The sequence below is a fragment of the Dermacentor andersoni genome, chromosome 9 (genome assembly GCF_023375885.2).
Source record: "Dermacentor andersoni chromosome 9, qqDerAnde1_hic_scaffold, whole genome shotgun sequence".
Classification (NCBI taxonomy): Eukaryota; Metazoa; Arthropoda; class Arachnida; order Ixodida; family Ixodidae; genus Dermacentor; species Dermacentor andersoni.
The window spans coordinates 28,809,137-28,835,645 of NC_092822.1; the positions used below are offsets into that span (position 1 = coordinate 28,809,137).

Below are 26,509 nucleotides of genomic sequence, written 5' to 3' on the forward strand. Positions count from 1 at the left end.
TTGCCGCATGGCGGCGAGCCGATGATTCGATCTACTAGGAGTTTGAGCTCCGGTGCGCTCAAGTCGCGCTTTCGGAAAAGGTGCTCAGAAACGTTCATGCGAGAAACGCGTTACGCTTGCCTATTATATTCTTTTTTTCTTATGTTTAGTTATTAGTTTGTGACCGTGCGAATACCGCATGTCACTTGCACGATCAAAGAGGGCGGTTTATTCAAAACTCTGTTCACAGGCGGCTCATACAGTCTGAGTTTTCGGCACAGCGGACGTGTCAACACGTGTGGTTCTCGAAGAACGCCAATCTTGAGCACGATATTCCTCGGTGAGCTCGTCGTACTATTGAACTTTTCTTTCTGTGTTTTGCTCTTCTCATTTTCGGTTACGTATAAGTACGAAAAGCCAAGAAAAGATTACGTTCTGTTATAGCTTCCCTGGCTGTCAAACTGTGTTCGATATCCCTGGTGGTATGGTATGGTAAGACTTTATTCTGGTCCTTCGGAACGCGGGCCGCTCCCACGTCGGTACAGAAAGGCCGAGCCTCTGCTGCGTCGTGGGCCCGATGGACAGCCCGTCTATAGCGGTGCTGGAAGATCTAGGCTGCTTAATTAGGGCAGCCTCCCGTTTGGACGACGTGACGCTGTAGCCGAAGGTGCTTGCACACGCGACCTGATGAATTTCAGCTTGTGTCCAGCTCGCTTTTTAAGTGTGAAGTTCTTTTTTTTTTTCTTGCTTCATTCCAAAGGTTAATCCTGCAGCACAGATTCTACGATTGTTCGTTGATGCAACGCCACAATCACGACCACGTCACCGCTTGCTTCTTAAGTCATTCGACGAGGTCCCCTGTTTCGGTCGCTATAGTACTGTCTTATTTCATCAGTGTAACTAAACGAGCTATGACTGCTTCGCGTAAACAAATTATTTCGCAGTGGGCATGCTTTCTTCTCAAACCGGTGCATGCACACGTACCATATGTAGCAGCCTTCCACGTCAGTCAAGTCAAATCACTTTATTTTCAAACACATGGGAAGCGAATGACCCACTACGGTAGCTTAGTGGCTATGGCTTTGTGTGACTGAGCGCGAGTGTTTGAAATGGGTTTATCTAACGAGGTCGCGCGGGTTCGATCCCGACCGCAAACCGATAAGGGCGGAATGCAACAAAGTTTGTGTACTGCACATTCGGTGCACGTTAAAAGAATCGCAGGTGGTAGTCACTCACTGCGGCGTAGCCCCATTAGCAGATCGTGGTTTACGGCACGTACGATACCCCGGAATTTGATTTAATCGTATCGGGACCAACAGGCGAGAAAGGCTACATCGGTCGCCATTAGACTTCGCGTTGTCAAGTCAGTGTGTCCTCTAGCTCGGATGAGAGCGGCTGTAGTGTTCTAATATTCAAGTAGTCTACAGATCGGCAAAGCATATCCCACGTGGCTAGCCCGGTAAGCGGCCCATGAAAAAAATTTACGAGAAACGGTCGACACCCGAAAATTTCTATCAGTTCACCGATACGTACGTCGCACAATGGTTGTACTCGCCAAGCTTTCAGCATTTCGCGTTAGCAGCATGAGCAACGTGTTTCGAGATGGATCAGACACATGACCTATTTAAACGAACTGCTTCTGCTGCTAGTGTACTCCTATAGTAATCCCATTAATGCGGTTATCACTCTTGGCATTGTCGGGCCGGTTTTCTTTCTGGCCAACTAGCTATGCCACGAAAAATGCGTACCGATCCCGAAGATAGTGCAGTATAGAAATATGGCTCAGTCGCGAAGGTATAGTGGGTATATATATTTGCCACTGTGTATATGTGCCGTTCTTCAGTGAACCTCTCTGACGCCAACTTGGGTATGTGCCCCTGCAAGAGTGCGTACTCCATAGGGGGAGTAGGTTCAGCGCGGGCACCCCGCTGAGACGGTTTTTTTTTCTTATTGAAATGTTTTTGTTGAAATTTTTTTATTGAGATCATCATCACCGTATCGGTCATTGCCGGATCTGTTACAAGTAGAGCTGGCGATACAAGGTAGATACAGAAGTATTGAGGGGAAAAAAAGGGTTGTGGATATGTATGTAAAAATGCCAGAATGATAAACAAGTACAACATACCTGATTAAATCAAGCAGGCTAGTCACTATTTGTCACCGCCCCGTTTCAATGGGGAGGTAAGTAAATGATCATCATCGATGCTGGCGCCATCGTCGCCTTCATCCAAAAGAGTGGGGCCCGTGCGCCGGGAGGACGCGTGACGCTAGTTGCGTAGAGCTTGGACAGTCGTTTCACTCTGCTCTATCTAGCTTTGTTACTCGGTTCCGGAAACAGTGATTTTATTCTCCACCGACGCGTTGTAAAGAAACAAAATAGCGAAAGAGGGACGGAAACAACGGTGCGTTGAACCGACGACAGCCACCCGGCTCGAAGCAGCCGGAACTTCTGGATAAGGGGACGGCAGCGCCGCCGCAATTTCAGCGTTTTTTTTTTTTTTTTTCATCTCTCGGCGCTTGTCACGGCGTCTGCTAGACCCGCTCGCCCTATCCTAGTGTTCTTTATACTTGCGGCCACTGGGCTCGTGGCACTGGGTGTGTGCCGCTCTTCAATGAGCGTCGTTGGCGCCAGCTTAATGATGTCACTGCGCGTGCGCCACTTATGAACTTCACGACGGCGCCGTCAGAACGCGGAGCTTGTCCCGCGGGAAGCGTGAGAGCGGAGCTCGGTTGCAGTACACGCTTCATACATGTCGCGTTTCGGCTATTCGCATACTTGGATAATCGGCGTATATATGAGCTCTGCTCGATTCTCTTACGAGTCATGACGTAACTTGTTTCCAATGTTCCAACTTATGTACGACATAATCGTGGTTAAATATCCAGACGCTTTGGCGACTCGTTTATCGCTCGATCAGTGGACTCCCCGCCGCTTCAAGCTTGTTGAAATATAGGAATAAAAATCGTTATTTCTAAATGTGGTCCATACGATTCTACCAGGCTCGGGTGCATGAATAAAATCAATACTTTTCTATCCTGAAAAGAGCTTATAGTACTTGTTCGGTTTTACGCTAGAGCCTTCGACGAATGATGTATAAAAACGCTTGACCCACTGATAAGATTCCAACCATCGCCGACTGTGTTCGCCGCTATATCGTTGTACTTTGAGTGTAACTTGCTTTTGTGGGCACAGGTTCGCCCAATAAAAAAGTTGCACGCACTTTTGCTGCTGTGTCCTTCTCTGTCACTACTGCGTGACATCTGGTGGAAGTGCTTGTGCGTTCATATATATACCGGACGCCACCGCAAAGCCGCGATCCAAGCCCGCATCCCGAAGACCGCACCAGCTTCGTCCCGCACAATTGAGCAAGCCGCAGGCTACAAAACCTGCCCTTGGAGCACGGTCTTCAAGAAGATCGCGGCCAACTCAACAACCCCAATGGCAGCCCCAGCGTCCCCCATCGTGCTGCAACAGCCCAGGGAGCCACCTACCTTCTGCCCGCGGGTCATCCTTCGAAGGCCCGGAGAGAGAGAGAATAAACATTTTTATTCGGTGAATGAAGCTTTGGAGAGGCGTCCTCTTTCCAGGATGCCTTGAGCTCGGGCCGCGTCCTGGGCCCTCGCAATCAGCCGTTGCTGATCCTCGAGGTCGGAGCTGGCCAAGGCTCTCTCCCAAAGCTCGTTAGTGGGGTAAGGGTTCGGAGGATTTAATGGAGCCGCTCTGCGACCCCCTACTATGTGCCTGAGGGACCCGGGCTCTGCGCAGAAGCGGCATTGCGGGGAGAATTTTGTAGGGTCTATGAGGTGATTTCTGGTTGGGTGGGGGAATGTATTAACCTGTAGCGCTCGGAGGCATCGCTCCTGCTCTCTAGGTAGTGACTTGTGTGGGGGTGCATATGTTCTGCGGGTTAGCTTGTAGTGTTGTGTGATGTCTTGGTAAGAGACTAGAGGGTGCATGCGCTCGGGTTCAGATTCCGGAAAACTGGCTGGAAACATACGAAGGTGTCGCTGCATTCAGTAGCTCGAACTCCGATGACAAGCTGCCGCATGTGTAATTCGCCTTAGAAGACGCCGCCAGGACGTGGTTTGAAAACCGGGTATCGACCCTGACGACGTGGGACCTGTTCCGCAACGGCTTCCTGCAGACCTTCACGAGCGTCCTGAGCAAAGAGCGAGCCCTTAAGCTCTGCTGGAAACCCGCTTGCAACTGCCCACCGAGAACATAGCGATCTTCACCGAGGAGATGACGCGCCTGTTCCGCCACACCGAGCCGGATATGTCCGAGGAGAAGAGAATTCGGTTCCTCATGCGTGGGGTGAAGCAAGAACAATTTGACGTCTTCTATGCGCAACCCGCCTCAAGACCGTAGCAGTATGTCTACGGCTGTGTGGCTGCCACTGGTCAGGCATATCCTGCTAAATTTGGCGACTTCATTCGAAATTATAGTCGGATACAACTCAAGTCTACAGTGAAGCCCCGCCCACGCAACCACTAGCCACTGTTCCTCCATGAGGCTACAAATAGTTCGTACAATATTTCCCTGTTACCTAAATAAAGCAGTAACAATAAATATAACATCATAAGCGCGTAATTTCGTAGTTTTCACTCGTCTATTACAGCGGAACTGTGAAAGCCTAATTCTTTATTGAACTGACGTAATAGTTCTGCGGAAACCCGCAAGGTGGAGAGAAGTAATTATTAAGGGAAAATGAAACATCCACCCAATCGTAGCAATTGCTACGATTCCTGCAGACCAGGGCGAACTTCAATTTCGAGGCTTTTCTTTCGAGGAACCCGTACGGGCTTCCTTTGTAGCAAGCGCAACGATTGGGTAGATGTTTTATTTTTCCTTAATTACTTCTCCCCACCTTGCGGGTTTCCGCGGAACTATTACGTCCAACTCTTGCCTTTGCTTCGAGTTGTTGACAAATTCGACTTCACCTTGCCATCTGCTAGCCCGGCTGCCCCGGAAAGGCGGTGGTCCCGGGTTGAGTCCCGGACCAGAACAAAATTTTCTTCAACTGCGAGGCTTTTATGTCGATGGACCCGTATGGGCTTCCTTTGTAGCAATTGCTACGATTGGGTGGATGTCTCATTTTCCCTTAACTTTACTGAACTGAAATAAAAAGCAGTCTTCGGCGCAACTATTTATTGTCGTGTTTCACTTCAATTGGCAGTGAAGTTCCACGAGTAAAACGGGGTCAGCAGTGAAATGAACTGTGCCGCCGACATTTGAAAAGTGAAAAGCTCAGACTCCATACACTTTGTCCGTGTCTGTTGCACACCTTATCGCTTCCGCCGATGAAAAGACGCTTCAAGAACAGCAGACGCTCCGGAGGTATCAATTACGACGCCATTTTGAAATGGTCGTGTGACGACGATTTTGTTTGCTTGTGTGATTGGCTGGCGGAGTAACGATTCCGCGCGGTCGGTGTGCCCTCGTTGCCAACTGCTGTTCTTTTTAAGTTGTATCCTATCCTACTGTAGTATTTTGGCGCACGTTGGCGCAGCACTTCCAACCCTGTACGAGAAAAACAGTTGGCAACATGTCACCTGACGTGCTCAGGTTTCAGCACAAGACTGAAAGAACTGCGGTCATTTGTTCCGATAATCAACCTTCTTTTCTGTCAAATGAACGAAAACTGAGTTTTGGAATAATGTTTTATTGGCCTGAACTGATTCAGGTGCTCGTAATTGTCCCCTCAAAGACTGTGTGGAGGCATGGTTAGCCAGAAGTTCAGAAGACACTCTTGGGCTAGCTTGTTCGACACAGATTGGTCCATGTCCGTCCTTTCTGTGTCCGTCACTCAAGCACTGTGGTACAGTGGCGAGTGAAAGCGTGGAAATCACAGAATACGCGGATTTTTATTTCATTTTTTTTTTTTGCAGCCTTGACGTATTCCCACCGAAATCGAGTACTATACATATTCAACGCGTTCATGCGCGACCAATGCGATGCCCTGTCACGATTTCACATTTAACGGCTGTGTCGGCAACAACCTAATTTTTACCGCGCTCTATAAGCTTTTCCCCCCGAAAGTATACATATACTTATCGCAGAAAGGTCCCGCATACAGGTCGCAAAACAGGCCCGTCGCGCGCCGATTGGAATGTTTGAATAAAACCAGCGTTCGCGATGAAAACCTGATCATAAAATCCAAAGCCACGCCGATGCAGGGTCTATTGTTCTAATTCGGTCTGGGTGCTGGCGTGCCGGAGATTGACTCGATTTTTAGATTGGTGGCTCGCTGTTGCCAGTTGCTGAAGGATCAACCTTGCGAAGGCGGGCACTTGCTTCTCCTGAGAAAAAAAAAAAAAATACCACACCAGAGGTCGAGTTCAGAACGTGGAAGCATTCCGCCGACATCACCACATGCAAGCGCACCCGGCGCCCATTGAGTGACCACGGAAACGGAACGAGTGTCCCGCCTCTGGGTTTCCCTGTTGTATTTTGACTGAAGGTTACAATGTAACCCGATAATGGAAAAATAATTGTCCATTGTATCTCCCCCCTTTTCATTTGCATGTGTACCTAAACCGAAAGGAACCCTCCTGTACAGAGTTTGTGTAACTTTGCTATCATGTGGTGACCGCTGTGCTAGTGATTTCCGGATAGTTATAGGTTACCTTGATTTTCCTAGCTTAATGCATATTCTTTCCAAGACGCTTAACGTTTGCTATTTTAAAACAGTTAAACTGCTAGAAATGTTTAGTAAGGAAGTCCAGGATTGGCGGGGCTCGCAACTCCTGTTCGCGGTAATTAGCTGAAGGATGTACTGCTACAACGCTTCCGACCCGTTATTTGGTTGCATTAAATGAAATATTAAAGCCTTTAATAAACACCACAGGAAATTCTATAATTCATCCGAGCGCAGTAATATAATACTCGTTCCTATAGAGAGAGAGAGAGAGAAGGGAAGGAAAGGCAGGGAGGTTCGCCAGTTTGCTACCCTACACGTGGGGAGGGGAATGGGGAGTGAAAGAGAAAGAAAAGGTATCTATACCGCACTTTCACATGCATTAAGTTAGGTGTAGACAAGCTACGGTACCTACGATGCGCATGCGCCGTGACTTCATTATACACCGGCACGCTCCGTTCGTGTGGTCACCTGCGGCATAGCCTCCTAATTATTTTTTTTTTACCCGCCGTGGTTGCTCAGTGGCTATGGTGTTGGGCTGCTGAGCACGAGGTCGCGGGATCGAATCCCGGCCACGGCGGCCGCATTTCGATGGGGGCGAAATGCGAAAACACCCGTGTGCTTAGATTTAGGTGCACGTTAAAGAACCCCAGGTGGTCAAAATTTCCGGAGTCCTCCACTACGGCGTGCCTCATAATCAGAAAGTGGTTTTGGCACGTAAAACCCCAAATATTATTATTATTAATTATTTTTTTGTAATGCTTGCGAAGTCGCTCCGCAATGCACGAGCCAGCGGTGCACTGCAGTGGCCCCACATTCCCAGTCATTTTAACCTTGTTGCTCAGCGTCTCCAGCATGACGTGCGATGAAAGATGGTTGACGTGACCTTAACAGTGCCACCATAAACTGTGACAGAGTATACTTAAAGCCCCTTAAACTTCGTATAGTGACTCTCCTCCTCCGCCTTCACCCCTCCTCGTTTCTCGTCTTTTTCACGCTCTCCTCGACCGTGGCGCCGCCTACACTGCTCGAGCGTAGCAACGGCGCCAACATGCGCTCCTCGCCACTCCGTAGACGCTTCTCGAGCAAAAATGGCGCTGATGCACGCCGCGAGGGTCCATGTAATGCTATTAGGCCAATAGTGACGCGGCGTCAGCCTCGGCCAGAGCGCGAGGAGGAGGCGGCATTCTTCAAAGCGTGGCAGTACTTTACGAAGTTTATGGGGCTTTTAAGTATACTGGGAAAGTGGCGCCCTCTCAGTGAACTCCGGGCTTGGCGTCACTGGACTGGCATTAGAAAAAAAAAAAGGATGCTGTGGCTGTGGCTGCAACACGCGAGCTGTCAAAAGAAACGCGAGCGGCACTCTTGCCGATTTTTTTTTTTTTATGAGCAACACCTTTACAGCTATAGCATTATTGCCACATGAAGTCAGTGAATTTTGCTGTGCGTCTTATGAGTTTACGATGATGTCGTTGACACCAGCTCCGGAATTTCGAAACTAAGTTTAGTTGGAAATTAAGATATATCTGGCGTTTCCAAATCTTCACACTTGCTAAGTGTCATTTTTGTTTTTTCACGTGCGAAAAAGGTGTGGCATAGTTTCTGCAACTCAGAAAACGTGTGTCGGTAGTACTTTAAGGAAATCTTAACTCACTGGAGTCTGGAAGCTTTATAATTTGTTATTTTTTTCCCCAGAATTTTGTTATCACATGTACGGGTGAAGTGACGCAAAAGGTAATAGACTTACCGTAAGCACGTATCGTACGTCGTCGCCGCAGGCCACCCCTGCGAGAAGACACGGATGTACGTAAATGCGAGATAAGGCACGCACACTCGGGAACAAAAGTATACGGACCGCAGGTTTTCCGAAATAAGAAAAAGAGAGAAAAAGAAGCTGCATTTATTCGTAATTGATAAGCACAAAACGAGGGCACGGGAGAGCTCGAAATGTCAGGTTTGGAAGGCAGTCATCAACTTTAAGGTATATAGGGTCATCCATGCCACATTCGCAACTTTTGTGCTCGAGCGCTTGCGATTTATTGTAAAGAAAAATTGGAAGTACTTCAATATAAAACATGAGGTCATTTAACGAAATATTTCTCGCGAAGATTTTTTTCTCCGGCGTAAGCACCACGTGAACTTTGTCGCAAGGCACTAAACCGTAACTCATAAATAGCACTAAAAAAAATTCGGTTTCTTAATCAGAGAGCAAGACAAACTTTTATCGGAAGAATAAAGAGGCGCCTCACACCGACAACTGAATTAGCCAATTATTAGCCATTCTATGCGTTTTTATGCACCTTCAAGTATGGGCAGATTGGTCTAGCTATTTCTGGAATTTCCTTTATACAAAATATGCGCTTACAGCAGAATCTCGAAATTGACACCAGCCAAGCGCTTAGGGCCTGTACTGCACGCAAGAATGGTTTTTCACATATACAGGGTGTCCCAGCTAACTTTAGCCAGAGTTTAAAGATGTGCGAATGCCACGCAGCTGGACAGAACAAACGTAATGCTTTTTGTCGTCGCTTGGAGATACTCAAACTATTTTTTTTATTCCGCCTAATTAGATAATTAGTCTTGATCAATTAAGCAACTTCTCAAATATTATGACTACATGAAGTGTCAACGAGAAAATTGTAGAGCGACATGAAAAACTCCCGTTACAGCTTTCTGTTCCTCAATATGTGCTACATCAAAGTGATTTCCGAGCGTGAAAGAAGCCCGCGAATACACGAAAAGTGCCTCGAGCGGCCAGTTACGCGGCAATTTCGCGAGCCTTTGCGGGCTCCTTTCACGCTCGGAAAAACACTTTTATGTAGCACGTATTGAGCAACACAAAGCTATATCGGAAGTTTTTCACGTCGCTCTACAATTTTCTTATCTTTTCATCCAATTATAATATGTGATAAGTTGGCTAATTAATTAAGACCAATTATCCAATTAGGTGGGAGGAAAAAAATCGACTATCTCCAAGCGACGGCAAACGACGTTACCTTTGTTCAGTCCAGCTGCGTGGCATTCCCATATTTTTTAAACTGGATAAAGTTAGCTGGGACACCCTGTACAAATAGAAATATGCATATACGGACGAACGCCTTTATAACGATGTGTTTGGGGCCTCCGAAATCATCATTCGTTATACGGGTCACTTCGTTGTTACGAGGTCGCGCCCCATAGAACCGGGACTGAATCGTTTCTTCGCTATGCGGGTCATTTTCGCAGCCATTTCGTACCCCCGCACATAAACACAGAGCGACGACATTGCGTTCGTGCGACGCGGGGCCTTACTTTCCACGCCGTTCACCGCAGCTTCGGCGAGGAGATCGGTCTTCATGTTGGCGTCCTCTTCAGTGGCCTCGCTCGCACCACCTCGCTGATCGCTGTCAGACGCGGCGGATTCGCCCAGCAGTGCACTCAGTTCGTCGTCGTCGATCCTGTGGCAGAAGTCGACACGAACGTGTGTCGCATCAACCCGAACGCAAGCAAGTCGACAACGACAAATAAAGAAAAGCGCGTTGTAGAGGTTTCAGCGTTCGCTTGCACCCGACTACAGTAAACCCTCATCATGAAGAAGTCATCGGGACAAGAACTGCTCGTATTTCGTTATAATGAATATTTCGTTAAAAGCGGAGATGCTTAGGGAACCACGGTATAGTTGCACTGGAACAGCGTGGGAGCTCGTCAAACGTTTGCTGAAACATGTACAGTCGTCATAAATATGTAAGGGAGCACCCAATTTTCTTTTTTCGAACGCCCGTAGGGGGCTAAACACCCATTCCCTCCGTAAAACTGTTCAATAAGTCTAAATGCCCAACAGGTAAACCTATTTGTTGTTTATTAAGTTCCTAGATTTCAACCCGTGCATCACGAGTTATCGTCGTTTAAAAAAGAAATCGCTCTTTCCTTTCGTACTGACGATGACTGTGAATCAGCGCTTGATAGTGAACATTTGGCAGCGGCGAGCAATTACGCCATCTCCGGCCGATCCTGGGCACAGAGCAATGAAACTGGCCCGATCACGGCGAGTGATGTGTAATCAAAAGGTGCCAACTTGGTGGGCCGATCCTGACACCAGTGCACGACATGTACAACGTCTTCGCAAGGGTCTTTACTGTGCTTTGTAACGCGAACCGATCCCGGAGGCAGTGCAGTCCCCGTAATGCTGACATTGCAATCGCATTGCAATCGCTCAGGTGTACGCAGTCATGCGGACAGCTTCTTTGCACCTTTCTCCGTTATTTGGCGTCTGTGTCCCGCCAAGGGATACAGACGAGGCGAAGAGGCGAAGCCTCCCCACACCGGCTGTGGCGCGGGTAACTAATTAGGAAAGCGCTGTATATGGTCGCTGGGCTGTGATCGCAGCGGCCGAAGCAACGACACGGATCGAATGCTATCAGAACAATGAACGCTTTATTCTGTGGCGGTTATCTATTTACGGCCACCAAGCCAAACGGAAGAACAAGTGCAATCGCACCACGTGACTGCACAAAGCCACACGCGTGCACTGATAACTCATCGACATTGTAGCAGGAACAAGATATATTTGAACCCGCAATACGTGTATCATTGCATAGCATTTTATTAGTACGTTATACTTGTACTTTGTCCCGCAATTTCTTTTCCTGTTTGCGTTTAAATTTATACACTCGGTACCAATGTGGAAGGAAACAGCGGGTTTGCGTTCAGCGCCTCGAATTTTCGTCGCTCTTTAGCTGACGCCGGAAATGTGTTGTGCGGTAGATTCTTCGTCATAACGAACGCATGTTTCGACTAATTCTTTTAAGCAATCATTCCTTCCACTTGCCACTGATAAGTGGAATAAACTGCTTAATACAAGAATAAAAGAACATAACCCTTCAGGTTTCTGTGAATTATTGTCAAAGCATATATGCAGTCAACCACACAGACGTTCCTTTTACTTGAGGTACTAATTGCTAGACAATTACGATGTGTGATAGTACAGTTATTCTCTCCATTACGCCACTGACATTATTTTTTTTTACTTTTCCATGCACACTGCTACATAGTTTCTTTCTCTTTGGCTATATTTTTTCGGAACTCGCCGTGGTTGCTTATTAGTGGCGATGGTGTTGGGCTGCTCGGCACGAGGTCGCGGGATCTAATCCTGGTCGCGGCCACGGCATTCCGAATGGGGCAAAATGCGAAAACACCCGTGTACTTAGATTTATAGACCTGTGCACGTTCGAGAATCCCAGGTGGTCAAAATTTCTGGAGTCCCCCTCAACGGCGTCTCATAACCGGAACGGGGTCTTGGCAGGTAAAACACCACAATTTAATTTTTAATTACATATATTTTTTTTTTCAGTTTGTATAACGAACACTGTTCAATACTGCTGACTGCTATTTATTGCTGAAGAGCGACACCTACACGCGAGGTAACGGCCCAAGTATTCAGACTGCACTGTATACCTTCGAGATCGACCCACACTTTCATACTCCACATATACCCGCGGGAACAGCCTACGTTTTTGTACTGCACTAACTTCGGGATCGGCTCACGAGAACGGCCAGATAGTCGTTACAGAAAGCTGGGTCGGACTCGCCAATAACGCTTCGCATTAAAGGAAAAAAAAAAAGAAGAGAGCCAAACGGTCCTGCGCGGAATACGCAACTCACGTTTCGTGCAGAAATAGTTCATCCTCGTTCGTAAGCTGTTCACTGCCGCCCAGTCTGTCCAGCATCTCCTCGGCGCTCATCCGAGACACCCGGAGAGGCTTTCTTCCCTGCCAGGCGAGGTCGCAGTGAACGATGTCGCCGCCTTCCTTCCTGGTTCCCACCATGAAGTCCAGCGTCACCGCGTCGCCTTTGCCGAGCGTTTGCCAGAGGTTACCCGAAGCGGGCTCGCCGTTCCTGTAGAAGCAGCGAGCTCCGAACCGCACCGTCCTCGTCGAGCCCGACTGCTCGACGTAGCAGGTCGCCGTGCTCGCCGTGACGCTTGCCACAACGGCCGAGACGTTCTCGTAGATGGAAACAGACGGAGTTTTTTCCTCAATCACGTGGGACGGTAGCGCGGGAAAGTCGTCGTCGTTGACAAGGTACGGCGATCGCCTGCATTCGTCGGCGACGTTTCGTCTGCTGCGGGTATCCGTGACGTCGGTGCGGACGCTTGTGACGTCACAACGATCCTCCTCCTCCTCACTCGAGCCTAGGCGAGATCGTGGTTCCAGGGGCAACTCGTAGAGCTCGTCGGCGTCGACTGTGCCCGATAGTCCGTCCGCGAACAGCCGAGACATTGCGAGCGCCTCGAGGCTGACGGCAGACGACGGCACCGAGAAAACACTCGCGCACGAGCTTGAGTCGTCGAGAAGTTCCACGTACGTCACGTGCCACTTTCCGCGGCCATATTGGAAGCCGTTGGCGTCGGCGTCGAAGCGCACCCTGCTGCCTTCCTCCAGAACATCCCGCAGGTCTTCGATGTCGACTCCGAGGGACTTCTCGACCACACTCGCGTGCATGTAGGCAGTGTTCGAACGATGCGCGCCGTACCTGACCATGGCGTGGTCTGAGGAGACTTCTAGAACGCGACCGCGGCGTCCGACAAGCCTTCCTTCAGCTGAAGTGTTGGGTTTGGAGTCGGGTGGAGTGACCGCACCCCCAGCAGTAGCAGGCGACACGCCATCGACCAAACGCAGTTTCTCGACGATCCACTTGGTCTTCGACCGCTCGTCCGGGTTGCGCATTGCGTCGAAGCGAAGCTTGAGGCCTAGCTCGAGCACGTCCGTCAATGTGACGACGCGCCGCCCCATGTACGCTTCGAGGTCGCTTTTCTGAAAGCTCGCCGTGACACCGCGGAACCTGGGCACCCTCACGTAGGCGTGCGACTCCCTGAGCACGCATATGACGCCTTCTTCGTTACTTAAGTACGAAGGAAGCTTCTCCTCGGCTGTCTGTTGCCGCTGAGGAGCGTAGCCCTCGCGCCGAACGCTCAACGCGCGGTAGCGGTCAGTGCCGGGCCTCTGGGCGAAGTCCACGATGACGCGGTCGCCTGCCTTTAGCCCCGAGGCGAGCAGGTCGGCGTACCGACCGTCTTCAAACGAATCGCGATTAAAGTAGACACGGTCATTTAGAGAAAGATCCACGTCTATGAAGCCGTAGATGCGGAACGTGCTGTAGACACGGCCTTTGACATTCTGATAGTTGTTCGTCGCACCGTTCGCCTTGCTGGTGGCCATCGTGTGTCAATTCTTGCGTCTTTGTTCAGGGAGCTCGGCGTTGACGCTTGTCGCCGTCGGGTCCTGGGGAAGTGAATGAGCGCCCGAGGTTAGCATCATAGTTCTGAAAAGGTGCGGACGAGGCATGCGTCTGGCAATTTTGACCGGTTCCTGGCAGTTAAGGAGAAAGATATTGGCTTAAATGCCCCGAACACTCTTATCGCAGATTTATAACGCTTCAGGAGGATAATAAGAACAAGCGGACGCAGCAAACACGCCTATACAATTGTATAAGGAGCAGCGGAGGAGGGGTCATTAAGCAACCAGGGGCGCTATAACGTAAATTTATTCCAAAATTTTCTATTCCAATTTTGCAATATAAGCCTGTCACGATGGGTCCAAAAATTTTCGAGCCATCCCCCCTGTGCCTGTCTGCCACGCGACGTCACCAAAACAGCATAAACGCCCCATCTGATATGATGCGTGAACACTGATTATGCATGATTAGACCGAAGGAAAGAAAAATAGCGTCGTCCGACCATTTGCTATTGGTTAAAAGTTTTTGGGCTGCGCCCACTTCACCTGTATGTCACGCGACGTCACAAAGCCGCGAAAACTCACAGCGTGAAAGTGTTGTGTACTCATTGAACCTGAAGCGTTAGACGCATTAAATATGCCGAACAAAACTGATTTTTTTTTAAAGCCGGAGACTGCCCCGCCGATCGCTGTGGCACTGGCTACTCGAAGCTGTCGGGGGGCATGCATGGATTTATTTGTGTATAATAAAATATATTGCGAGGTAGTATAGCGTTGCAGACCTTTTGGGCACGTACACGACATCGCTCTTTCAAGTCTCCTTTGCTGTGGATCCGCTTTAGCGGCATTTTCAACCTTTCGTTGCACGCCGCCGCGATTTTTGACCAGCCACGGCAAGCTAAGTAAGGGGAAGCGGACCAATCGCAGACGCCGGCACCACCCTCCTCATCCGGTTATTTACTTTCACTGTGCTATAGCTCGACCCCGTCGAAACTCTCTCCACTTGTGCGTGCGTGCTCCTCTCCTCTTCTCTCCCAATTAGACAAGAAAAACTACTGAATGTAGGCAATGCTATTTGCTTTGAAAGCGAAAGGAAGTGACATCCTATAAACTAGAAGCGCGTTTGATAGGGCTTTTCGAACAACGCTGCGGGTTTACAGCCCGGTGCTTGCGTCGGCGGTTACGTAAATTTGACGTCAGGAGACTGGAATAAAAACAGATTGGAATAGTTAGGCGTTACAGGGCCCCAGAAGTACAATCGAATGAATGACATTCTATAGTAGCAAAAACAGACGGCGAACTTCACCAGTTCATTTCATTTCGACCGAACTTGCACATTGTATTGACACGTGTACTTGTTTATCGGGTGACCACGTTTCACCGCCTAACAAATGTTATCGCACAGCGCAGGACGCGCTTGCATGTATCGGGAGTTTCTCGAGAGTTATCGATGGTTCTATCCGCTGTCTGTTGTCACCGAACCTTGCGTTATCTGGTTTCATCGCGCGACGCGAATGGTGTAAAACTTTCTGGAAGACACGAGGGCACCAGCGATTACTCCGGAACGTTCGATGACTGATATACAAAAGCCAACGCGCTTGACCCGCTGATCAGATTTTCGGCGATTGCTGACTGTGTTCGCCACTACCGTTGTGCTTTGAGTGTAGCCTGTATTTTGAGGGCACAGGTTCGCCCAATAAAACACTAGTTTCGCCATTCAGAGTTTTGCTGCTTTCTTCACCTTCACTACTATACGCGGCAGTATACACATACAGCGGCTGACTAAAACCGACGATCGATGTTCGTCGGCCTCTCGATGATATAGTGAGTGACAAATGTCCGTACATTCTTTTAACGGTAACACGAACGAGCGCCACTACCCTAAAATAAGCTACACCCTTTTAATAGTGAATGCGGGTGTACACTATTTTGCTGCGTACACCAACTTTGCGGCGTCTGTTCTCGCGCCGTCGAATGTATGTACAGTAAACCGCGCCAAGTACAGCAACATAATATACAGTCACGTGCAATGTGACCTGAAACACCGGCACCCGTGGTCAAAGGGGCTCCAAAACTGTGCGCCTGCGCAGACACAGGGTAAGTTCCAGACACAAACACAGCTTCAATTAGTCGTATTTATTAAACTGCTATTTTGCATGTCAGAGCCGCCGCGCAGCCCTGGAGCCCCTTCAACCACGAACAAGGGTGTTGCAAGTCGTATTGCACGTTACTGTACATGTTTACTTCTGGCCGCTCTTACATGGAAAGGCTTGTATTGTTTGTTTTGTTTAGAACATACTGCGGCCAAGTAGACGAAGCAGGTGGGAGGAGGAGGAGATTTCAATGAAGAGAAAGGAGGAGAGGTCGGCCTGGAGAGGGTGTCTCCAGCCTGCTACTCCTCACTGGGGAAAGGGGAAGTGGGAAATACAGGGAAAGGTAGGCGGCGGGTGATTACGTTACGGTACAATGAGATACTCTGTACACGTTGTCCAATATGCGGATGCGCACTGTAGACGCAATACACGTAAGAGTAATCTTGTCCATACAAAAAGTAATCTTGTCACAAAAAGTTTTTGCGCAAACACATTTCGCATTGACTGCACGTCTCACAGCTTCTAGAGGCGATCGTCTAAACCAATCTCACTTAAAAAGTTCAAAAGTGATTTTATGGCACGTTGGGCACAGGTGGGGGTTTACATGAAAAATACGTTGCGACATCGTTCATACGTCAACACAGTGGCAGTACGAATCTAAACACAAGTAACCAGTCATCTACAGGATCAATCAAGATATAGATGCACAACGCTAACAGCGAAAACAATTGACAGGACGAGAAATTGCATGCGCCGGGATTCGATCCCGCGACCTTGTGCCCAGCAGCCTAACACCATAGCCACTGAGCAACCACGGCGCGTATCTCAACCACATAAACACAGATCAAATTACTATATTCTTCTTAGCTCCTGGTGTAAATTTTCTACAGCGGCAATTACGCCGCTGCCGAAAATTTGCACCAGCACCAAAGCAGAATATATAGTAGGTTACTGCAATTTTAGCTTTGCGTTTGTCTAGTTGAGCTCTACGCCACCAGGTGGCTGCACCGCTGCGGCCGCTCACGTTTACGCCCCCTACCATCCGGTAATCCGCCCAAACCACCCCCGTTTGCCGGAATAGCGGACACGCTAAAAGTCTATATTGTAGCGGATCTGGCTTCACAACAGTATACTGTGTGTCCCAACTAAGTTAGCCGAGCTGCTTAAAGGGACTAAAAATGTAGTAAAAACCTCGTACAAGGTGCGATTATACACCCTTTTCGAGGCGATACCGTGAAGGTCGCCACGTTTGATCACGTGGTGACGCGTCCATTGCCTGCGACTCAGCTGCACCGATGGCATTGGCTGCACATGTGCGCGAGCACCGTTAAAAACTCCGCTTACGTGCGTCTGATGCGTCTACACAAGTGTGGCGCTTACGCCTCAGACGCCGATCACACCTGCAGTTCGAGACCGTCAAACTGACGCAACGGATGCACATTATTCGGCCAAAATGGAAACGCCTCCACCACGTCGGCATCTAGGCATTCGTTTCGAGTGTCGCGTTGTGTACCTGCACCATTTCCGAAATTCTCGCGCACCGCCGTGCATGAACTGGCTCAGAGTGGTGCGGGCGAATCGAGGGGGACCTTTCGTCGCTGCCCGACGTCTGCACTGACAATCAGAGCGGTCCAAAATGTTCAGGAACATGGGCCTGAAATTTTCCTGCCCTTCTTGAAAGGAACGGTGTCGCGCAGAGGTGCCACGCTTGCACCGCCGAAACGAACGGTGAAGTGCAGCACTGCCTGTACCTAATTCACAAAGTGCCAGGCCAATCGAACGCACCTTTTTGTTTACTATACGATTCATCTTCCTGTATTGGCCTGAATTCCAGTTTTTTGTAAACACAGAATGCCACGACGCTCGGCGCACATTCATAATCGTTGCCAACTGTTGCATATATAACGCAATATCTCGTTAAAGAAATGATCAGCTTGCGAGGTAAGAAAGCCATTCGAAGCCAGCTGGAAGGACGAAGTTTAAGCAAGTAAATGCATACTGACCATCATTGCCATGCTGGCTGAGCTGCCGTGTGTGCAGCTTCCACAGACACTAGCGACAACGTTCCCGCTAGTAAGTTTTGCAAAAAGCTCTATGCCAGACACCATCCATGCGGTAGTAACAACAGACGACGCGCGAGCGAGATTAGCGAGTACGTCCGCTAAGACTATGCAAACTGAAGGAGTGCGCCAGCCGCTCGCCAGAGTGCTCTGATTGTACCGAACGGCACGCGCTACCATGTTCACCGTCATAAAGCCTGTGACGGGTTCCTATACCACTTTCAAGAACTGATGCTGCGCGACAACTTCAATCACTTGCCCGCCACATCACACTTCTACGATGGAATTCACCGGGTTTCACGAACTTGCGCTTGCACTCTCGACCCTATAGCTTGCGACTTCACCCGCCACCTGGCCTCTCCAGTCGCGAAACAACTCTACTGTGTCGCGTGCGGTTGGGCGTCGCATTTACAAATTCCTATTCATTCCCGACAGCAATGGCCAACAGTGCGGCGTGCAATTGGTGCGGGGGCGACGCGACTCTAGAGCACCTTCTGTGTCACTACCCATCCTTCGACACTCAACGACGTACTTTACAAGCGAAACTCGACCTGCTAGACAATAGAGCGCTCTCACAAGAACAGATCCTTGGACCATGGCCTGCGCGTTCTTGCATGCAAAGGGCCACAGAAGCCCTTCTGCGTTTCTTGAAGGACACTGGATTGTATGAACGCTTGTGACAGTGGATACTCCTCTGCGACTGACTGTGAATGACTGAATAGTATTTTTATTTTCTCTCCTTATCTGTTCTTCCCATTTCCCCCTCCCCAAGTGTAGGACAGCCAACCGGGCACGTCCTTGGTTAACCTCCCTACCTTTCCCTCTTCGTTTCACTCTCTCTGCGACTGTACTTGCTTCGCACAGGCGATCCTTCCCAGGTCGTCTGCTGGCGCTACAGACGTGGTCGATTACTCGCAGTCGTCGTGGAAGACGAAGATGCGCGTAATTAAAAAACTCGGCAACGATGGTAACACCAACACTCGCTTTCGTACAGCAATGTCGTGACGCACATGCTGCTGCAATTGTGTCGCGGTATATTGATAAACTCGGTGGTATTTAATCATGCAATCCACTCGGCGTTGCTCACCTGTTCCGAGTACCCTTTGCCAGCACGCACCAGAAGCCGTCCTCGCTTGTGTGTTCGCAGTTCCAATTGCGACGTACACAGTCGCACATAGCCGAGCAACAGAAGGCGTTTGCGGAAAGCGGCAAGAGTCGACGATCGATATGTGATATCTGTCGGCGCGCCTATGCAGGCGCTCGTTGTTTCTTTTTTCTTGCAAAATGGCTTGTATCGAGCATATATTCTACCTAGCGTATACACTTATCGCCACCTCACTGTGAAGCCGCAAGGGTCAAAGGCTTGCCGGTGCTATGTTCGCCGTGGCCGCAGCGTCCCACGTCTATTCCTACAGCGAGAACGCGCGGCCGGGTTCCGTGCGTGTGCCCGGCGCGGGCAGGGTTGCACCGAAGCAGGCCATAGATGACGTAATCGTTCGAGAAGTCAAAAATAAGATACGCTCTTTTTCTGCCAACGTCTGTACACGAGATAAAACGCTTTTTTTTCGGTTCGCGCGGTGCTCCCAAAGACGGGGACGAAGCGAAGAAAAAGTGCTGGCGTGCGCTGTCTCGCAACTATCTTTTCATCGCACCGGACAGCGCATGTCCTCCGCTTTTCTTCGTCTTGTTCTCGTCTTTGTGAGCATTGCACGAACAGAACGGTGAATTCGTAACAACTTGCTCAGTTTACGACTTTAATGAGATGACGCCTATTAAAGAGCCCTTATGATAACATTTTCTTCGAAACTGAGAATACAGTTGAACAAGTGCGATACCTTTTAACGAATATGGTCCGTTGTAGCGACTATGAACACGTTGCAAAGAAAAAAAAAATAACAGAAACTTCGCACATGCATATGCCATTTTGACAACTGAAGAATCAAAGACAGCGAAGCTGTCTAAGCGAGTTCTCATATCCTCCGGAATCACCTCGCTCGACTGCAGCGCTGTCGTGACCATAGTTCATTCAATCATTCATTCTTTATTTACAACATATTTTACAAAATACGAAAGCATTACTGGACCCATAGCCATTGGCTAGTCCCGGGTCCATAGTGAACTTAGGCTAAAAAACGCAACACGCGAGCACACAAAAGCAGCAGACATAATACATAATACTAATATAAACATAGATAACTCAGACACGAAGGTAAATATAACTCGGTGTTTTTTTATCCTCAACGCGCGTTGAGTTCGCGTAAGGTTGCGTTGCAGCACCACATGCAGCGTCACCTTTCACTACCGCAGCCGTAAAGACTCCTATCTGACCTCCAACGTGAAGCTGCAGGTATAATGCGACGTGTAAAAACGGGGAAGAGAGGGCGAGAAAGAGAGGGGACAGATCACTGGTTAAAAATCGCGTAGGTTGTATCAGAGATGCAGCCGTAGTGGAGTGCATGAACCGTCTTGTGCGTGTCGCTGAGTGCGTGTGGGCACTGGAGTACAGAAATGACGTAACGAAATTACGTTTTTTCCAGGCATTTAGTGAGGGCCTTACGGTCTAATTCGGAAATCACGCTCGCGTCCTATTCTTATAGCGGGCCCGCTTTTGCTTTCACAGTGTGCTTCGGCACTATAGGGTACGGAATCGAGGCCCCTGGTACGTGGCACGCCCGAGACTGCCCTGCGCTAACGCCCCTAAATGATACCCTGCACCCGCCGAACCCACCACACTCGTAGATGGCTTTGGCTCCATGCGCTTGCGCTCCATATGGAGACGGACACGTTCGGCCATGGTCAAAGGTGTCCCTCGGTCTATCATGCCCGAGTGTCTTCACGCCATTTTTGAGACCATATGCGTGTCTAACGCAGGGGGCACCACAGCCGAGCAAGACGTGAAATGTCTGCGACGAGTTGCGCACTTGTCCCTTACAAAAATGTTGTCGGAAATTCATTGATTTTCCATCGATATTTCGTTGTGCCAACAGAATTGTGGAAATTCCATTGGGATTTCATGGAGGATTTGTTGAGAAGTCATGGAAAAGTAGCTAATGTGAATCCATTGTATATCCATTGGAGTATTATTATGTTGTTTTTCCATGGGGTCTTCATTGTATTTTCCCTGCGTTGTTTTTTCATTGGATATTCATTCGATTTTCATTGTATTGCGCTGTATCTTCATAATGTTGTTATCCCATTTAGTCCTCAATGCAATGACTTCATGTAAGATAATGCTTACTGAGGCTGAATATGAGGTGCAGCCAACAGAAACAAGCAAGAAGGCATATGAAAAGGCATGGTCTTCATTTCATTTATCGCGAAAGAAGGATAGGCTGTTCTTGATGTACATTGCCACCCGCCCCTTTCTGTGCGAAACTGAAAGACGTTTCACGTAAAAAAGAACGCACATATAAGTTTAAGTTGTTTTCTGTTCGCTTTACGCAGTCTTAACATACGCAAGGTAACCTTTATTTTATAATCATTTGCCATTATGCGTTTCAAAGGAAATTTCGGGCTCCGACACCTGTTGCGTTGTGTGGCACGTTTTAATCGACCACGGACAATGTCGTCAAGGAGATAGTAATAACAGAGATATGAAGAGCGCGGTGTTTACTTTCCCCCTCACTGCAACTTTTCCTCAGGTAAAGGCAACGCCGACAGCAGTGCCCTTTCTATTGGTCGGTTACCCTACTTTCGCGGCGCAGTTGCGGTGGACCTTCAAAGTTCGCATCTGACAGAGGTGCCCAAGCGGCTACAAAACGGGCGGGGGGACGCGTTAGAGGCCAACTGCAACAAAATTTCACTTTGACTAAAGTGGTAAAAACGAGTGGTGTGCAGTCAAACCTCGTTATAGCGATACGTGCTAACGAGGTTTGACTGTGCTAACGAAATAATGGGTATCACGCAGTGAAATTCACCAGCAAATTCGCACAAAGGTACGTACTAGAGTACGCGCAATAATTGTTATAACGAAGAAACCGATATACTGAAGTAGTTCTGGATCCACTTTCAAATTCGTAATAACGAGGTCTTACTGGTCAAACCTCGTTATAACGAAACTGCAAATAATTAAATAACGGATATTATGAAGCAAGTGTAATGCCCCTTGATATCACCATAGAGATTCATAGTGCAGTACATGCCATAATGGATATAATGCAGTAAAAAAGTATAATTCAAGCTCGCACTACAACTTCGTTATACAGAGGTTTTACTGCATGCCTTACCGAAACAACCTTGGTAAAGCTGCAGGGCTGGTAACAGCAATTTTCTCTTTAACAGTATGGTGACAGCGGTTAAGACTGAACGATTACGAGCAGAGACAAACCCGGCGCCGTGTCCGTCTCCTCGTCATCGTCCTGTCTTTAGCGCTGTAACAATCAAGTTCAGATCTGCAACAACCATCCGAGTTGAACACGTTCTTTAAAGCCTTTTGTTACCGCCTCAGCAATGATTTCGCCTGTGCCTAGTGGTTAGCGGCTGTGCCGTAAGCCCCAGCACGTCGCCTCCGAGACTCCTCAGCACGCCGCGGGAACCTGCAGGTGGTGCCTAATGGTTTCGGAGGTCATGCCTTGGAGCCGCTAGTTTTAAAACATGCGTCACCTTTTTGATGCGTTCTTTTTTTTTTCAGTTTAGGTATCAAAAACAGATATTTCTGCGAGCTTTTCGTGGTGCACCTACTCATGTATTAAACGTAATATTCTGCACGGTAGCTTCTCTATACCTAGGCTGCCCAAAATTAAGTTTTGCGGGGTCCACAATTTTCTTGCAGCTGGCCTTTAAAGGAGCTGTCTACCGTTTTTCAAGGACCTTCTATATAGTAGCGCAATAGAAAGCTTATCTGTCAATCGAAGTGCCTAAACGTGCAGTGGCTTTTCTGGAAAAAGAAATAGCGATTTTTTAAAACGGAATTTTTTTATCTGCGTGCACTCTTCTTAAACGAAAAAAAGGCACCCCACAAGAACACATAATGCAAGAGCGCCGGGCTATTCAGGACAAATGCAAAGATCACACAGAATCTTACACAGATGGTTCTAAAACACAGGACTGCGTGGGTGTCAGAACCATAACGGAAAATTGGGAGATTAGTATTCGGATACATCATTTTGCCCCTGTCTTTACCGCCGAAGTTTTTACCGTCAAAGTTTTTACCACCAAAGCGATATGGACAGCATAGAAAATAAAAAGAAATAAGGAGGTTATCCCCGACAAACAGAAGAAAGCTATCATTTATATAGATTCATTAAGTGCACTCAAAGCTTTAAATTTAAACAGCGAATGTGGACCTCTGCTTGGCGATACCTTAAACATGGTGGTTGATAACAAATACGGAAGAACCATACGATTATGCTATAGGTCCCAAGCCATGTTGGGATACCAGGGAATGAAGCAGCAGATAAATGTGCGTCCATGGCAGCGCACAAAGGTATAACTCGCGCAACACTTCCATACAGAGACAGTATCCCAGCAATTCGTAAAGCACTGGAGTCAAAATGGCAACAAGAATGGGACTCTTGCATAAATAACAAGTTACACGTAACTAAACCCCTGCTTGGCAAGTGGAACTTGTGCTGTCAGTTCCATGAGGTAATCGTATGCCGACTTCGAATTGGGCACACAAACCTGACACACACTTTTTTACTAGTTAACGAAAAGAAAACTCGCCAACTTGCGTGAAGTGCCATGAGCCCTCATTACAGTCATGCACGTTGTTATGACATGTCCACATATTGAAACACAGAGACGGAAACTTTTGAACAAGCTACATAACTTGCACGTATGTACCTTTACACCCAGCCTCAATAACGGGAGATGATTCGCTAGTGCCATTCACTGACTTGTTCAACCTTTTAGATTAAAGCGATTATTTGCATAGGCTATAAAGTAACACAGCTTTTGCTGCCTTCACATTTGATTTTGCAATGTCTCGTGGCTGGCGCAGCATGGCCTTATAACGCTTTTGCGCCACTGAACCCGGATCAACTAACCAGCATGGTACTGGTGTGTCCAATAACTGACTAAACCTTTTTGAAACAGGGAGCGGACGCTTATGATTTTCGTACCGCATCGTGGGCCTTGCTTAGTCAACAGCCCTGAAATCACCGGCGACTGCGTTTTCAGTGCTCGTAATGGGATCGCCGGACGTTTGCGTCATCCGCCGGGGCAGGCTCCTATTGCTTGAGCATCCGGTTAAGGTATGCGCCTAGGAGGTGCCGTTCACATGGAGCGGCGGTGTCTGGTTAACCGGACCGATTCACTCTTGATTTTTAACTCGAGACGAGTTAATTCCATTCATACTTTTCAATTACGTTTGGTTAGCGTGGTGCCTGTCACCGACACCTGACAGCGCTGCGATGGATGGATGGATGCAAAACTTTAATAAGGTCCTGAGGTACGCGACTCAGCGCGCTGCGGGCCGCTCCCACGTTGGGACAGTCAGGCCTTGCCCGACCGCCGCATCGTGGGCCCTCTGGACAGCTCATAGTTGCGCCCCGGCATCGGGGCTCTTGATGGCGGAGAGCCACTTGTCCTCATTGATTTGTTCTGTGCAATGCATAAAAATAATAATGGTATAGCTTTAGTAGCTTTTGTTGGCTATTTCACAAGCTGCTAGCAAGCGCCCCCGACCTTGTGCACCACCATCTGCGGCCGAGACGCGTCAAGTGGCGGCGGGATCACATGGCGGGAATTTGTTCGGAGGAAGTGCGCATTGGATCGTGCGACGGCGAGGCTGTGCGAGTGTGAGCGCGAGAGACCGCGTGCGTGTTCGACGGGCGCTATTGTGCGAGTTCCTGTGCGGCAAACTTGAGTGCTTGCGTTGCTCCCTGTGAGCATTCTTCCTTTCTTTTTTTGTTCCCTTAAATCAAGTTGCATTCAATCAAACCACTGTGACCTGTGGATTGCTACTGTCTTCAACACTTTGCACCTGCAAGCGGCAGCCGCGCCGCGCGAGCATGCTCGAATATGGCACGTGACTTTATGGAAACTGTGCAGCGGAGCCCTAAAACTCCCTCTAGTAATCCAGGGGCGTGCTCCAGAGGCCGACGCGGCCTATAGGCCCAATTGCGCGTGAGGCGAAACTGAAGGCACGCTCAACGCGCGTTTCGAACAACGATCTCCGATCGCGCCTCAGTGTGCCAATAGCAGTAATTACGCAATATTATAATAGTGTACTGCTTGAACAGACCCCGGTCACCTTCCCGCATTCCTACAGGTATTTCAAACATCTTTGCATATGAGTGGATCTTGACAGTGGCTCAAACCGGTCGACGCAAACGTTTATAGAGAAAAAAGAAACACGTCGCGTGCCGCCGGCAACGACTGACTGCGCGAAGCTTTTAGCCGTATAGAACACTCCAAGACAATATCGTCACATGTACAGTCTCCCTGGAAATTCGAGGAAATGGTAAAACATATATTTTCGCGTATTAAAACGTAATAGATCTACGAAATACTTTTGAACGTGTACCGTGTACGTGCCTCGAATCCCGCGTAAATTGTTGTATGCGCCATGCCTTTAGTGTTTGTAATGCTGTCAATCAAATGACAATTGAGCAGAATGACTTTGCGTTAGAACTGCACAATTATTGTCGCAATCGAACAAAACTCTTTGTCAATAATTGTGCATCATACTGCTCAAACTGCATGGCTACGCTTCCGATTGTTTGGTTTCTTATTACTTTTATTGTCTTGTTATTCCTACGAGCTTCCGCAAAACAAGTCAACGCTTCCCCTTACGTAATGCTTTCACCACTCCGTTCCGTCGGGCAGAGCGCGCCATTGCCTGCCTTCCTGCAGACGCGGTTTGGTCACCAAATACCAATAGCAGTGAACATAGATATACTGACCGTCAGTTTGACGCAACGCATGTAGAACGTCTCGCTTTCATTGAGTGACTGAGACGTTATCGAAGTCCAACTCGTATAACGTCTGCTCTAGTCTAACATGCCACAGGACAACAGTTAGTTTTTACGATTTGCACAACTTCGGGCTGAGTGCCACTGTGCACCGTGTTTTGTTCCCGACACGATACGATACGAAACGCACTGCGTGCACTTAATGCCTCCAGCTTTCTTTTCTCCGTGCCTCCGAGATAAAAGGTCACCGAACTGCACTCACCGCACCGGTTGGCTCGCTTACCTCGCGCACGGCCTCGGCGGAGTTGGCGGCGGCAAAGTTTCGTTTCCGCGAGCGGGTTTCCTGCGTGTCCGGTGTAACTACGGTGGACTACTGCAAGACAGCAAACACTTCATTTCTTCGAGCACCAAACGCGACACGGTTCAGCAGCGATCGAACTGCACCAATTGACTACACATCAAACAGCAAGCTCGCGGTGTTCGTTTTATCTGGCGTTGGTGTCATCGAAGCGCCAACGAGCCGTTCTTCGCGCGTGCACTCGCCCGCTCATAGAGGTAAGTACAGTAACTCTATGCACCCGCTGATACGAGGCCTCGTTACCTCCGAGATAGCACTGGTGCAACGAGCCAATCTCGGAGGCCACTTGACGTATTCAGTGTGTTTTCTAATTG

The 26,509-nt window shown here is 48.7% G+C and overlaps 1 protein-coding gene across 3 annotated transcripts; it reads right to left on the bottom strand.

Moving 5' to 3' along the window:
- Positions 1–5,825: 5,825 nt before the first annotated feature.
- On the bottom strand, positions 5,826–26,386 carry LOC126527372 (uncharacterized). 3 transcript variants are annotated; one of them, XM_055068697.2, is made up of 5 exons: positions 26,121–26,386; positions 12,258–13,876; positions 9,909–10,054; positions 8,365–8,402; positions 5,826–6,279 (listed from the first exon to the last, which is right to left on the bottom strand). In XM_055068697.2, the coding sequence occupies exons 2-5, from the start codon at positions 13,811–13,813 to the stop codon at positions 6,160–6,162; spliced, it is 1,860 nt and encodes a 619-aa protein (XP_054924672.1). In that variant the 5' UTR covers positions 13,814–13,876; positions 26,121–26,386; the 3' UTR covers positions 5,826–6,159. The 3 variants fall into 3 exon arrangements, with proteins under 3 accessions (XP_054924672.1, XP_054924671.1, XP_050031143.1); XM_055068696.2 differs by having other exon boundaries at positions 26,100–26,386; XM_050175186.3 differs by lacking the exon at positions 26,121–26,386 and adding an exon at positions 19,069–19,392.
- Between the last annotated feature and the right edge of the window lie 123 nt (positions 26,387–26,509).